General features: G+C 54.7%; 1 protein-coding gene across 1 annotated transcript in view; it reads left to right on the top strand.

Annotated features, from left to right (window-relative positions):
* The window catches only part of DLEC1 (DLEC1 cilia and flagella associated protein), a 73148-nt gene that overhangs the window by 41222 nt on the left and 17443 nt on the right, over positions 1-14483 (top strand). Inside the window, exons 7-19 of the mRNA XM_044920680.1 lie at positions 29-116; positions 851-1024; positions 1972-2108; positions 3347-3439; positions 6208-6298; positions 7172-7334; positions 8343-8535; positions 9271-9329; positions 9916-10084; positions 10499-10592; positions 10830-10960; positions 11069-11227; positions 13740-13879. Coding sequence (XP_044776615.1) covers positions 29-116; positions 851-1024; positions 1972-2108; positions 3347-3439; positions 6208-6298; positions 7172-7334; positions 8343-8535; positions 9271-9329; positions 9916-10084; positions 10499-10592; positions 10830-10960; positions 11069-11227; positions 13740-13879 — 1691 coding nt within the window. The remainder of the gene's footprint in view (positions 1-28; positions 117-850; positions 1025-1971; positions 2109-3346; positions 3440-6207; positions 6299-7171; positions 7335-8342; positions 8536-9270; positions 9330-9915; positions 10085-10498; positions 10593-10829; positions 10961-11068; positions 11228-13739; positions 13880-14483) is intronic.

Here is a 14483-nt window from a genome sequence, read left to right as displayed (position 1 = left end):
AAAAGAGCTCCCCTTGACCTTCGGGCAGATGGTGATCTCCCTGCAGAACACCACGGCAACCAGCCGCTACCTGCGAGTCCTCCCGCCTTCTACACCGTACTTCGCTCTGGGATTGGGTGAGTCATTCTAGCAGTGGCCTGGACCCCCTCAAAATTGTATCTGGGGCTTGCTCCTGGCGCAGGCCCACCTGACTGTCAGAGGAGCCTGGGCCCACCTTTCCCTTAGCAGTCCCTGGGTCCCTCCTGCTCTGCCGATAGCCTGCCCTGCTCCTGCCCATGCTCCTGGTGATGTCTCTGAATCCTGCCAGCCCCTTTCTTCAGGAGCCCCCTCCGGGCCCTGGGCCTGCCCTCTGCTCACCCTCCATGCTGCCAGTGCCCCCAGCCAAGCCATCCTCATTCCTCACTTAAACCATTGTGGGGGCTTCCCAGCCGGCCTTCCAGCTTCCACGACACAGTGCTTTTTCCAAGAATAGCTCTGGTCATGTCATTCCCCTCCCCAACCATGCTCGGAAGCTCAAATGGCTCTCTGCTGGCCACAAAATAAATTCTAAGCCATTAGGCCAGACATGGCCTCCCCTAACTATTCCAGATGGACCATATCACTCCCCCACCCACTTGCCCGGGCCCTGGTGTTTTCACCTGGACTCCCTGCCCTAGCAGCCTGTCCCCCTTGCGCGCCCTGGTGGTTCTGCCATCAGCATGGCCTTGACCCAGAAGGCATCTACTTATGGAGCAGCCCAGCTGTGATGGGGTCTACCTCTGTCCCCTGGTTGCCGCCTGTAGCACTTGAACTCAAGCCCCGGTGGCTGGCTGGTCCCCAGGTCCTCATCTGTTGCTTTTGTCATGCACAGGGATGTTCCCAGGAAAAGGTGGAATGGTGGCTCCTGGAATGACCTGCCAGTACATCGTCCAGTTTTTTCCCGACTGTCTTGGGGATTTTGATGATTTTATCTTAGTCGAGACCCAGTCAGCCCACACACTCCTAATCCCCTTGCAGGCCCGGAGGCCACCCCCAGTGCTGACGTGTGAGTGTGTACTCTGCCTTCCTTGGGATTCAGTTAGGGTTGACAAGTCCCTGTAAAGACTGCTTGCTCTCAGGGCCCCTTTGTGGCAGCACATGACTTGGTCCTCCTGGGCAGGGGCTTCTGGGTCCTCAGGAGATACCTGCTAGCAGCTTCCACACAGCCTTCCTTTGTGTCAGGCCCCAATTGTCCTACTTCCCAGTGGAGGCTGACTCAGAATTACACACAGCAGGAGAGGAGGCCAGCAGCCTAGCTAGCCTCAGCTCAGGCTTTGCTGGCTCCTGGATCCCCGTGTGGGCCTGCGCCACACTGAGCCAAGGAAGGGGTACCTGGGGCCCCCAGCGGATGTCACCTCTGTGGCTGTGTGGGTGGCTTCTTTGGGAAAGCTGGCTTTGGCTGGGCTCCCTCATTAGCAGCAAGCCTCTTCAGTTGGGCACAGGACTCTGGCCTACAATCCCCAGGGCCACGCTGCGTGGCCCTGGCTGAGGCCTGAGTCAACAGTGAACACAGACGGGGCACCTGGGTGGCTCAGACGGTTAAGCATCTGCCTTCTGCTCAGGTCATGATCCCGGGGTCCTGGGATCGAGCCCCGCATCGGGCTCCCTGCTCAGCAGGGAATCTGCTCCTCCCTCTCCCTCTGCTGCTCCCCCTGCTTGTGCTCTCTCTCTCTCTGTCAAATAAATAAATAAAATCTTAAAAAAAAAAAAACAAAACTGAGCATAGACTCCTGTTGATCTAGCCAGCAGTGCATGGAGACCGGTGGCTGCCATGTGGGTGCAGGGCTCAGGGCGTGTCCCCATTCATCCTCTCTGCTCTGGGTGCTGGGCCAGAGCCCCTGCATCCTTCCACGGCTGCTCTGAGCTCTGGCTGGACCTCAGCTGAACAAGGGCAACAGGGCCTATTCAGAGCCACGTGTTATTTCTGTTGTGCATCTTTTCCTATGGCTCTAGTATCACCAGTGTTGGACTGCGGTTACTGCCTCATTGGGGGAATGAAGGTAACCAGATTCGTCTGCAAAAACGTGGGCTTCAGCGTTGGCAAGTTCTGCATCATGCCTAAGAAGAGCTGGCCGCCACCAAGTTTCAGGGTGAGTGATCACAGACTGCTACCTGAAGCAGGAGCAAACCCATCCAAGGAAGTCCCGCCCACCCCCATCCCATGAGGAATGTGCTGGAGTGCACCTGTGACTGGAGACGCAGAGACAAAAGAATTGTGTAACGTCTGTCTCGCCCAGCTGCCATAATCAACATGTATGGAGACGAGCGCTGTAGTTCTTGTCACGCCACCGAAACCTGTGTCACCTGGGCACCTCGTATCTCCTCCCTTATCCTTCCAAGCCTGACTCAAGTGTCACTGCATTTACTCCTTCAGTCAGTCATTACTGTGGCAAATGTTTTCATACATCTGAGGTCCTACATTGGCAGCTCTTTGGCTGAATTCTGTGTGTGTATTTATTTGGCACAGTGCTCAAAAACATTTTTGGGGACATTTAAAACTAGGGGGATTTCACCTAAAAATCTGCATTTCCAGTCTCTGAAAAATTGGAGGGGTGCCTGGCTGGCTCAGTTGGTAGAGCGTGTGACTCTAGATCTCAGGGTTATGAGTTTGAGCCCCACGTAGGGTGTAGAAATTACTTTAAAAAATAAAATCTTTAAAAAAGGAAAAGGAGAAAAGAAAAATTGGAAGATGTGCAGCGCTGGGCCAGGATTCCCCGTGGCCCCTTGGCTGGAGCCGAGCGCCGGCACCATGGACCGCGTGCTCACAGTTATTTTTCAGCTCTGTTTCTCTGTAACCGTGTCTCTGGGAAGCAGGTGATAGATCCAGAGGACTGCGTGTTCCAAGACCATTTCACTCACTTCTGTTGCCTGCCAGGGTCCTCTAGGTGTGGGTTTATGTCCCTAGCGTGCTGAGGTGGCAGCTCCCCTCGACCCTGGGCCACCCATCGGGGATGGAGGGGATAGAACCACCCATCGGGGATGGAGGCAGCCACACAGGGCGCTGGGGTGGGGAAAGGACTATGCTTTGGGAGCCCTCCTCCCGGGCGAGGCCTCCTCTCATGCTTCTGCTTCATGTCAGTGGTGTTCCTTCTGCCTCCTACCAGGGCTCAGCTCCTCATGGGTGTTCTGTGCACCTTCGGCCCAGGGAAGGTGGAGGGAGTGCTTGGGGAATGGGCGAGCCTCAGTTTCTTCATTGGCTGTGTACTGGATGATCCTTAAGATCCTTCAGATTGCAAAAGAGATGTTTGGAGGAGAGAAGTGTGTAATCGGAGTGCTGGATTTTACAGTCTCTTCCATGCTCTTGTGTAATCTTCCGCTTTTCTTTAAGGCTGTTGCAACCATTGGCTTCATTGAGCAACGTCCCTTTGGAATCCTGCCTTCGGTGTTTGAGCTGGCTCCGGGGCAGGCCATATGTGTGGAGGTAGGTAATTAGACATCACGTATAGTTTCTCCTCTTTTCGATTGGCCATGGCTGTTTCCTCAACTACTTACGTGATTTCATTCGCCTCTGTGTTTTCGGGACTTGAATACCCACTCCCATTCCAGGATGGTTTCTGTGTAGGAGAACGTTCTTACATTCTGTGGGGTGATGTCATTTGACTCTCTCATGACCCCTCTTACAAAGCAAGTGCAGATAGCCCTAGCATTGCATCATGATCCCCCAATGCTGCTTGTCCACACCATTAGCCTGGGAGTCCCTCCCATCTTAGCTGCCTCCAGAATCTTCCTTTGGTTCTTTGGTCTCTCTTGGACACCTCCCTCCAGCCCCACCAGATCTAGTGCCTGGCTTTGTCCTCTTTTTCCTCTTTTATCCTCAGTTATAGGCTTGGCCAGGCCTGCCTTCCTTCCTTCGGCCTTATTCTGGACCTCTGCCAAAGCTCCCAGACTTGGATCTGCTGGCTGTGGGGCTTGTCCTTTCCTAACCAGCTTCTTTCAGTGGTCCCTTCGGCTCCTCACACTTGCTCACTGATCCCTGGCACAGTCTGTGAGGAATGATGATGTTTCCCTGCCCCTTTTGCTCCACACCTTCGCCCTCCCTGACTCCCCGGTCCAGGGATCAGACTCTGAGCCTTCCTCACTAGCCTGTTGGAGGAGGCATGACATTCAAGAGTGAACGCTGTCTGGTTTCTAGGGAAGGGGGTTTAAGCCCAGAGCCATAGGATTTTCAAACTACCTACTGCAATCTCCTGAGAATCTTGCGAACGCACTGGTGTCTTGGCCCCAGTCCTGAGGTTTTGACTTAATGGGTGTGGGGTTTGCCTGAGGCATAGATTTTTAAAGCCTTGCAGGTGTGCAGCAGAGTTTGAGGACCACTGCTGTAAGCTGCTTTGCCATAGGGAAAGGGCAGGCTTCCTTTATTAGCTGCTTTCCAGTGTCAAGTGCCTGATGGGATCTCGTTTGGGAGTCCTGGAGTGATGCCTTCTTGTTCATGTCTCTACTAATCTTTTTTTTTTTTTTTTTAAAGATTTTATTTATTTAACAGAGAGAGACACAGCGAGAGAGGGAGCACAAGTGGGGGGAGTGGGAGAGGGAGAAGCAGGCTTTCTGCCGAGCAGGGAGCCCGATGTGGGGCTCGACCCCAGAACCTTGGGATCATGACCTGAGCCGAAGGCAGACGCTTAACGACTGAGCCACCCAGGCGCCCCTGTCTCTACTAATCTGATCCCCGATAAGAACCTGGCTTTTGGGGTTGGGATGAAGCCAATTCAGGGCGTTGTAGGGCTTTGTCAGACCTCACCTGCTGATGGCTTGAGTCCTCTTGCCTGGTCCAGGCCTTGTCAGTACCTTATGGTCTGGCTTTAAGGAATTGGGGCTGGTCACCCCTGACCAGGCCAGGACATCCCCTCATCCCATCTTCCTGTGATCCCCAGGGAAAGGAAGAGGGGAGCAGCAGGACTCTTTGGAGAGCAGTGAGGAGTCAAGGGGAGCTTTTTCCCCTTGGCATCCCTTGTGTATTTTATTTATTGATTATTTGGGGTTTGTTTTAAAACTGGGTGGCTCAGTCAGTTACGCGTCTGCCTTCGGCTCAGGTCATGATCTCAGGGTCCTGGGAACGAGTCCCGCATCGGGCTCTTTGCTCAGCAGGGAACCTGCTTCTCCCTCTGCCTGCCACTCCCCCTTTGTGCACTGTCTCTTTCTCTCTGTGTCAAATAAAATCTTTTAAAAAATGTATTCATATTTCCAAATAAGAAACAAATTCACATGATGAAAAATCAAAAGCTACAACTATATAGAGTGAAGTGCTTCCCACAGATCGCTGCCCACGCTATACTCTGTTCCGCCCGCTCACTGTTCTGCTCTATCTTGAACAGCATTCTCCTATTTGTCACAGCTGCATAGTATCCCACTGCTCCAATGATCCATAGCTCAGGTCAGCTGTCCCCTACTGAGGGCCACGACGATTCTTTCTGATCTCTGGCCATTTCGGCAACTCCATACATCACTCTGTCCAACTATGAGTCTTCCGGCAGGTTCCAGGCCTTGAAGTGGGTTTGCCGACTCAGGGGTCTCTGCTGGTCAGAACTGTGATTCACGTTGCCCAAATCCCCACCACATGGGTATGTCAGGGTGTCTGTTCCCTCACACCCTTGCCAATTACAGTGTGTTATCAAACGTAAAAGAAAAACTTAAAAAAAAAAAGAGAAAACCTGTTGTCATGCGTATTTTAAAGCATATACAAAAATGGAGAGGCTAGTTTAACAACTCACTCCGGTCCTTAGCACCCAGTCAACATCGATCAACTCTTCACCAACCTCATCGCATCTACGCCCCTCCGTCCCTTCCAGCCAAACCCCGCCCTTCCCCTCCAGATGATTTTGAAGAAAATTCAGCTCTCTTTTCATTGCATTTCTGATTGCCGGCTTTCTGCTCTTTGCCAGTATGAAGGGTGAAAACTTTTTCTGGGTGGTTTTCATTTACATTTCTTTTATCATTAATGAGGTTAAACATGTGTTCATGGGTTGAAGAGCTGTTTGCATCTCAGTCTCTGTGAACTTTTTCTTCATGCCTTTCAACATGCTTCTTGCATTAGTCTGGAGTGGGGTCTTGGCAGAACCCCCTGGCCTTAGGGAGAAGGCGGGGGGTGAGGGGCGGGCAGCAGGGAGGGAAGTGAGAAGTGGAGACAAAGGGGAGGGGGGTATGTGTCTGAGAGGAGGAGGGAGGTAACAGGGCAGCCCTTCTCTCCGCCAGGTCTTGTTCCTCCCGACGAGCCTAGAAAAGGCAGAGCAGACCTTCATCATTGTATGTGACAACTGCCAGATAAAGGAGCTGGTGACCGTAGGTGGGCTTGTGTGTACTCCCAGGCCTGGGGCTGGGGTGGGCGGGTACCCTGACTCCAGAAGCTGCTGCACTAGGCTTGGCCGTGGTACGGCTCTTTGAGCCGCCCTGTCTCAGGGGGTAAGAGGGGCTGCTGCAGCCTCCAGGCTCTGGGGCCTGGTTTGGGGCCTGTTGCTCTGGTCAGACATTGGAGACCCAAGTCAGTGTGGCCTTTGGGACAATCCCAAGGAACCTTCTCGTGAGAGACAGATGGGAGCCTGGGGTGAAGTCTTTGATTTCTTCATTTTTAAACTCACCTCGATCTCCTTTGGGGAATTGCCAGAAACTTACACATAAATGACCAGAAGCACCCCAGTTTCTGTGGAGCTAGAAGGGGTATCCTGCTGGATTTCCCCAAGATGCCTGCCTGCCTTCCTTCCTTCCTTCTTTCCTTCCTTCCTTCTTTCTTTCCTTCCTTCCTTCTTTCCTTCCTTCCTTCTTTCTTTCCTTCCTTCCTTCTTTCTTTCCTTCCTTCCTTCCTTTCTTCCTTCCTTCCTTCCCTCTTTCCTTCCTTCCTTCCCTCCCTCCCTTCCTTCCTTCCGTTCATCCTTCCGTCCATCCATCTGTCTGTCCATCCATCCTTCCATCCAGTTTCACCTGGCAAGCATTAACTGAGTGCCTGCTATGGGCCAGGTTGTCAAAATCACCTCCTTGTAGTCTGGGAAGATACGGGTACAGGATCTGTGTGCTGATGGCCCCCTGTTCCCCTCTTTGTACACTTCCTGGGGTCATGGTCAAGGCCAGCTGCATGTGGACAGTGGCATGGATCCTGTGACAGCCTTTGGCCACAGAGTCCTAATGTCAGCCCCAGTGAAACTTTACCATCTTACTGTGTCAGGAATCGGGCAGCTGGTTGCTTTGGATCTGATCTATATTTCTGGCGAAGAAAGTCAGCCGGAGCCTGGAGAGCTCACAGACTTAACAGCCCAACACTTCATACGCTTTGAGCCCGAAAACCTTCAGTCCACAGCTAGAAAGCAGCTGATTATTAGAAATGCTACGTGAGTGACACTGTGCCGCCCCCTCCAACGTGCACCCTTTCTCCTTCCGCACCCGGCCCGGAGTTCCCAGGGAGGCCGGAGGGTCCTTCCAAGGGCCAGATGGAAGAACCCAGATTTGCACTGCCCATCACGGTAGCCACATGTGGCTATCGAAATTGAAATCAATTAAAACTAAAATAAAACTCACTTTTTCGGTGGCACCAGTCACATTTTAAGTACCAGCACGTGTGTAGCTCGTGACTCTCGTATTGGACAGAGCAGATAAGTAAGATTATCATTGCCGCTGTCTGTTAGATTGGACAGTGTTGTTCTAGATCATCCTGGAGTATCCTTAGCCCAGAGCAGTTTTGCAGAGAGGTCTTGCCCTGCCCATGAGGGGAAGCCAGCCAAGTTCCAAGATCAGGCAGATTGTGACCAGTGGGTTCAGTTCCTGACCATCCTGTGAGCACCGCCATTAAACTAGGACAGACCTTCCGTGGTGACCCCAGGCCTTACAAGGGTCTGTCTCCTGAGGTGACAAGCAGTACCCATCTGCCATCCCTCCCCATCAGCAGCATGCCGGAGTCCCGCCTCCCCACCACTGCGCAGTTGTCACTTCTCTGTTGGGAGCCGGTGGGCACATCCCCTTCCGGACAGAGCTGTCCTGGGAGGCCACAGCTGGAGGGGTGGAGGGTGGTAGAGTGGGGAGTCCAGGGGGCAAACCTCTGGAACTCTCACGTGGTAGTGGAGACTGCAGAAAATGTTCCGGATATCTACAGCTTAATAGTTAGAGCCTGATTCCCTGTGTTTACCATTTTCCCTGAGTTCCCGTGGCTCTAACCCCCAACTGCTGTAATGGAGAGAGGGAAGCTGTCTTAGGAGGTCTCCAGCGTGGACCCCTGACCCATGTGCTCCCCCACTTCCTGTTCCTGGGTCCTTTCTGCTCACTCCTGGAGTGGGACCCGGCCAGGCAGGGGGTCAGAAGACTGGGCCTGGCAAAATTGGGCCATAGATCTGCTGCCCCCACAGGCACGTGGAGCTGGCCTTCCACTGGCAGATCATGAAGCCTAACCTGCAGCCCCTGATGCCTGGAGAAACCTACAGCCTGGACAGCCTCAAGTACCACCCTGACAGGGAGACGGCCTTCTCCATCCTGCCTGAAAGAGGGGTTCTCAGCCCCCACACGGACCATGAATTCATCCTGAGCTTTTCTCCTCATGAGGTAAAAACGATGCCATCCTGGTAGTCACACGTGATGGAGTCGTGGCACTTTCACCACCCCCCCCGCCCCAGCCCCCATCCTTGTCCTTTAGTGACACTGAAGCCGCAGCTGAGCCTGACGAGATCCCGGCATCCTCCGAGGCCGGCACTTAGCTGAGAGTGGGGCTGGAGGACAAAGCAGCCTATTCTGCCTGGTCCCGATGGCATACACACCTTGCCTGTAGCAGGACCCTGGGCTCATTTCCTCAGCTCTGGCATCTTCCGTATTTCCACTGTGTCGGTGACAGTCGCACCTCTGCCCAGCCCCCGGCCTCCCCCAGAGAGTGAGGTGCAGGTGCCGAGGGCCGGGTTCCCACAGGGGGCTCCTGTGTGAGGAGAGGGGAAATGAGAGCTGGGGGTGAAGGGAGAACTCCCCTGCCTGTCCAGCCGACATCCGGCCCTACTGTTCTGGGAAGCTGTGGTGCCTCCCACAGTTGAGGGCGCTGCCGAGAGAGGCAGTGTCAGGGCCTGGAGAGCCTGTCCCTCCTGTCCGCTGAGGCCCCGCTGAGGTAGGAACGCCAGCCTTGAGACTGCGGCGGCCCCACATCCCGAGTGCTGCTTCCCTCCCTGGGGTAGGGGCGGTAGTAGGGAAGCAGCGCTGTGGTTTTCGGAAGGCCTCTCTGCCATGGCTCCCGGCTTCTCCAGGACAGCGGATTGGAGTGCGGGTTGTTTTCAGGGTGCTGTACTTGTCTTGCAGCCCAGGGATTTTCACAGTGTGCTCCAGATGGTGCTAGAGGAAGTCCCAGAGCCCATGAAGTGAGTGGGGACTGGGCCCTATATGAGGGGTGGGCAGCGGGGCCTGCCCTCCCCTTGGGGGTACTGGGGAAGGTGACGGCAAGGAGGGAAGCAGCCCCCTGACCCCCAGCAGGCCTTGACAGGGGAGTGCTTCTGCCTTGCCCTGGCACCTAGGCCCAGAGGGGCTCAGCTGCGGGGAACGGCTCGCTGGGCTCCGCTTAGCCTCAGCACCGGGCTGCCAGGCCGCTGGGCCCTGGGTGGTGGCGACTAAGGAGGAGAGGCTCTGCCCTGCCGGGGGCATCTCCATCAGCTCTCCCCTGGGCAGACAGTCAGGGTGGGTCTCCGGTCAGCCTCATGTGGAGACCCAGGCTGGGTACCACTACGGCATAGTCCCGGGAAGCAGCAGGCCAGGCACCCCGTCCCAGTACTATCACTGTTTGGCTGGCTCGTGCCTCTGATTTGAGGTGCTTGGGAGCTGTGGGTAGGGGAGTGCTTTCTTTTCACAAGACCACAGAGAAGGGACAGAGGTGAGGGCCATGCAGGGCCATGCTCCCAGCCATCTTCCCAGGCTGCGTTGGCTCTTAGCTCACGGTGGGTTTGTGTTCAGCTTGGAACAGGAAAACCTGAAGGATTTTTCTTACTCTGTGGATGACGTGATTGTCCTGGACATCGAGGTGAAAGGCTCAGTGGAACCTTTCCAGGTTCTCTTAGAACCGTATGCCCTCATCATCCCCGGGGAGAACTACGTTGGCATAAATGTGAAGAAAAATTTTAAGGTAGGCTATGGTCTCCCCCCAGCCTAGGAGTGTGCGGAACTTGGCATGAGCATAGGGAGGATATGGCTGGAGGGGTGGATGATAGCCACTGCATAGAGGATGAGACTGTCCCCAGGGCTCTTGAACCTGACTTGATGTGCACCGATGATGGGCCGGGCACATCTGTCATTTCACCAGCTCCCCAGCATCCTCCGAACGATAGGGCTGTGGCACCATTCCTGTGGTTGTGGGTCTTCGGTGGGATATGTGCCCACAAACCCTGCCGTGTGGTGTCGGTGCTGTTGGATGGCCAAGAAGTAGCTGGGAGGGTGTCGGGAGGTCCCGTTGTGGGCCCATAGCCCCGCAGTCCTTTGGTGGGTACAGATTTGTGCAGGGGTGGTGCCTGGGGAGCCTGGATTGGGGCGTGTCTTACAGATGTGGAACAACAGCAAGTCCCCCATCAGATACCTGTGGGGGAAGATCAGTGACTGCCACATCATTGAAGTGGAACCCTGCATGGGGACCATAGGTACTGCAGGGATGGTGGGGAGGGGGGGGGCGTGACCTCCTGGGGCTGGCTGGGTAGGGAGGCGACCTGAGAGGACAGGGGGCCTGTGCAGGGGTTCAGGGGATTCTGGGATCAGCTCCAGCTGCAACCGGGCTTGTGTGGTGGATGAGAAGTCGGCGGAGGCCAGACATCTGGGCCCAGCCGCAGCGGGGAACTGCCCCCCTCCCTTTCTCCAGCTCACTTCCCCCTCTCTTCCAGAGCCCAGCGAGGTGGAGGATTTTGAGTTGAGCTTTACCGGGGGTGTCCCTGGCCCAACAAGCCAGGACCTGCTGTGTGAAATCCAAAACTCACCCTCGCCAGTGGTATTACACATTGAGGCGGCCTTTAAGGTGCTGCTGGGGGTGCTGCGCGGCTCGGTGGGCCAGCAGGGTGGCAGGGGTAGGGCGCAGAGTCCACTCCCAAGGCGGCCCAGTGACAGGCCCCTCTGGGTGTCTCAGGGGCCCGCCCTTGTCATCAACGTCTCAGCCCTTCAGTTTGGTTTGCTGCGCCTGGGGCAGAAAGCCACCGACTCCATCCAGATCCAGAACGTCAGCCAGCTCCCGGCCACGTGGTGCATGAGGGAGAGCCTGGTCTGCCTCCAAGAGAGGCGTGAGGGCGTAAGTCCGGCACCGCTGGCCCCAGCACTGCCGCCCCTCCCCCGCGGGAGCCGATCCACCTGTGGTGTAGGAAGGGAGACCTGTCCTGACGCATTCAGAGCATTGAGGCTGGACAGGAAGGGCCTGCCTCGTCACTCCTGCCTGGCAGTGTCCCCGGTTCTCCCCATCTCTGAGGCAGTTGGGCTCCCCCGGACAGCAGAACTTAACCCCGAACTGGATTTTACTGTTCCTTTCTCCACCATCTGATGTGGAAATAAGACATGGGTTTCTCCCTCTGTCAAAGCAGGCTGAGTTGGGAGGAAAATAGGCAGCTGAGCTGGGCCGGAAGCTCCCAGGCCTCCAGAGGGGGTCCGACCCTCAGGGCTCACCCCCAAGGCTCCCAACCTCCCAGGGACTGTGCTCGCAGTTTGAGTACCTGCCACCAGGGGGCACTTGCGCCGGGCTTGCGGCCCCAAACAGGAGAATCCAGCATACATTTCCACTCAAGTAGCTCTTTCCTTTTAACTACAAACACAGAAAACACTGAAAGTGATTAAGTATTATCATCATCATCATCACATTTAAATATGATGTGCAATCCAGAGCAAAACCAGAGCGAGTGGCACGAAACGTCAGTTACTCCTACCTGCCCGCGGGTAGCTGTGAGTCACCGCTGGTCACCCCCACTCTTCATACACGGGGCAGCTGTGACTTCTTGGGAGCTGCCTTAGGTCCTTATTGCCCATGTGACGCTCTGACCAGGTCTGTGTGGTGAAAGCACCCTCCTTCTGACTGCTTCCTGCCAAGTCCCCTCTTGCTTGCCCACTTACCATCCAGAGGCAGAACATTGCCCTTCCCTCCTTCCACATGCAGAAGCCCAGGAAAGACAGGTGCAGCCGCAGATCCATCGTATCTGCCAGTGGGTGATCCCTTTTTCCTGGACCTTTCCTTTACACTTGACCGGCCTTGTCCTTTAGGCAACGGCCTCATTTCTGCAGCTGGGCACTCTGAAACTTAGCAGTTGGGACAATTTGCATCAAATCACCAACACCATTGCCAAGAACCATTGCCAAATGTCCTGTTACACAGGCTTGGAGTTTGGCACTTTCTGTCCAGGCTCATCGGTCTCCCCACTCGGATTTGGGAACCGTGGAAAATGGGGACAGGGACAGGGTGGTATCAATATCTTTAGGCAGGAAGCTTTTCTTCAAATGAAACCTTAGGCAGAAGCCCAAGATGGAAAATAAAGTGTGACTGCTCTGGCCACCGTACTCTGGGGCTACCCAGACCACAGACCACAGCCAGCCTCCTTATTGGATAGACACAGAGAAGGATAGTGGTTTCCCCAGGGTCACACAGCTAGTGAGTGGTGGAATCAACAGATCCTGGTTCTCTAATTCCCAATCTGGGTTTTTCTCCCACTGTGAAGAATGATAATTTTTTATAATTGAAGTAACTGTCAATTTCATAGTATATTAAGATTTATGTCTTAATTGAGCCTGGTTTGAATCCTGTCTCTACAGTTCTCTGTACTCTGTTCTTTTGAGCTCTCAAAAATAATGTTGGGATTTGGGGTCTGTTAGATGTGCTCAGGTCAGGGGCACAGAGACGCAGTCCTGGCCTACAGCATCCCCCCAGGACTCCCGGGGAGACACATGTGAGGAACAACGACCAAGGAAAGCAAAGGGGCTCTTCTTTACTACCAGAGCTTGGGGCCCAGACGTGAGCACATGAGCCGCTTTTGCTGAGAGTTAGTCCAGCCGCTCCCTCCCACCAGTGCCGGGGAGGTGAGCCGTCAGAACCAAGAGAGCACAGAGCCCAAGACAAGCACTCTGGAACTGACCTGGCCAGCATGGCAGTCTGGGTGGGAGGAAGGGGGTAGAAGACCGCAGGCCTCCACGGGATGGGCAGGCTGCCCTCCAGGCAGGGGCCTGACACTCACTGTCTCAGTCTCCTGGAATGAAGAGACCAAAGAGGGGATAGCGTCCCTCCAGGGTGTGACCTTTCCATGTTCAGTGACACCCTCACTAGGCAGTGTGACCATGGGGCCCTTCAGTCAGACCAGTGCTCCTTGTCTCAGTTGGGAACAGGAAGATGGGGGTAGAGAGCCCCCCTTGCAGGTGCATTCTTCTTCCTAAGCTTTTGTCCTTCTTTTCTCCCTCTCTGTGCCTGGTATGGAGGCTAAGGGGTTCAAGCCTGCAGTGGGCAATGGTGGGGAGGGCGGTTGGTCGTGGAAGCATCACACTTCTTCCAATGGTTTTCCGTCCTTAGAGCCCTCAGGGTCCTGACCCATGCCTGCACACTGGGGCTGCCCTCTACCTCTCAGATCTGGGCCAGCACATGGGGACCCTCTCCTTTACTTAGAGACTTGGTTTTTGTTCTCTTAATCCCGAGAGCCCTGCTCTCCCTGCTTGCTTTGTCCTGCATCCTAGCAGCTCTTTGAGGAGGTGGGGCAGCTTGGGGGCTACCCAACTGCCAGTTCTGCAATTCCAAGTGTCCTCTCCTCATTCTTCTGGATTGACCTCCACACCAGGTATCTCCCTTCGACATTGAGCCCTCAAGCGGGCAGATTCACCCTCTGGGGGAGTGCAGAGTAAACATCACCTTGGAGGCCAAGCAGTGTCAGCGACTGCAGACCGTCCTGGAGCTGGAGGTGGTAAACGGGGCCTGGAGGTAAGGGGGCAGCCAGGCAGCCATGACAGCCCACTCCATGCCTCATCACAGTATGTGGATATTGTACGCCATGAAGGATTTATAGTCATTAAGGAATTTAAGGGTATTGAAACATGTTTATTCTATAAAATTTGGAAATTACAGAAAAGAAAATCCATGGCCCAGAGAAAATTCACTGGTCATGTTATAGGGAATATCCTTCTAGTCTGTGTGCCAAAGGATTGGAAATGAGTACAATCACTTTCAACAGCACTCTGTGTCACCCAGTAAAGTCAAGTGTGTGCATTCCCTGTGACCCAGCATCAGCCCTCGGAGAGGCGCCCCCAGAGAAACACACACGTGTGTGTTGGGAGCCACCCAGGCGCCCCCATATTCATTTTTTTTAAAGATTTTATTTATTCACTTGAGACATAGAGATACAGAGAGAGAGAGCATGAGCAGGGGGAGAGGCAGAGGGAGAGGGAGAAGCAGGCTCCCCGCTGAGCCGGGAGCCCGATGTGGGACTCGATCCCAGGACCCTGGGATCATGACCTGAGCCGAAGGCAGACGCTTAACCAGCTGAGCCCCCCAGGCGCCCCTCATACTCATTTTCTTAAGCTGAGTA

The sequence above is a fragment of the Neomonachus schauinslandi genome, chromosome 1 (genome assembly GCF_002201575.2).
Source record: "Neomonachus schauinslandi chromosome 1, ASM220157v2, whole genome shotgun sequence".
Lineage (NCBI taxonomy): Eukaryota > Metazoa > Chordata > Mammalia > Carnivora > Phocidae > Neomonachus > Neomonachus schauinslandi.
The sequence above is the reverse complement of the archived record's forward strand: the minus strand, read 5'-3'. Positions and strand labels throughout refer to the sequence as shown.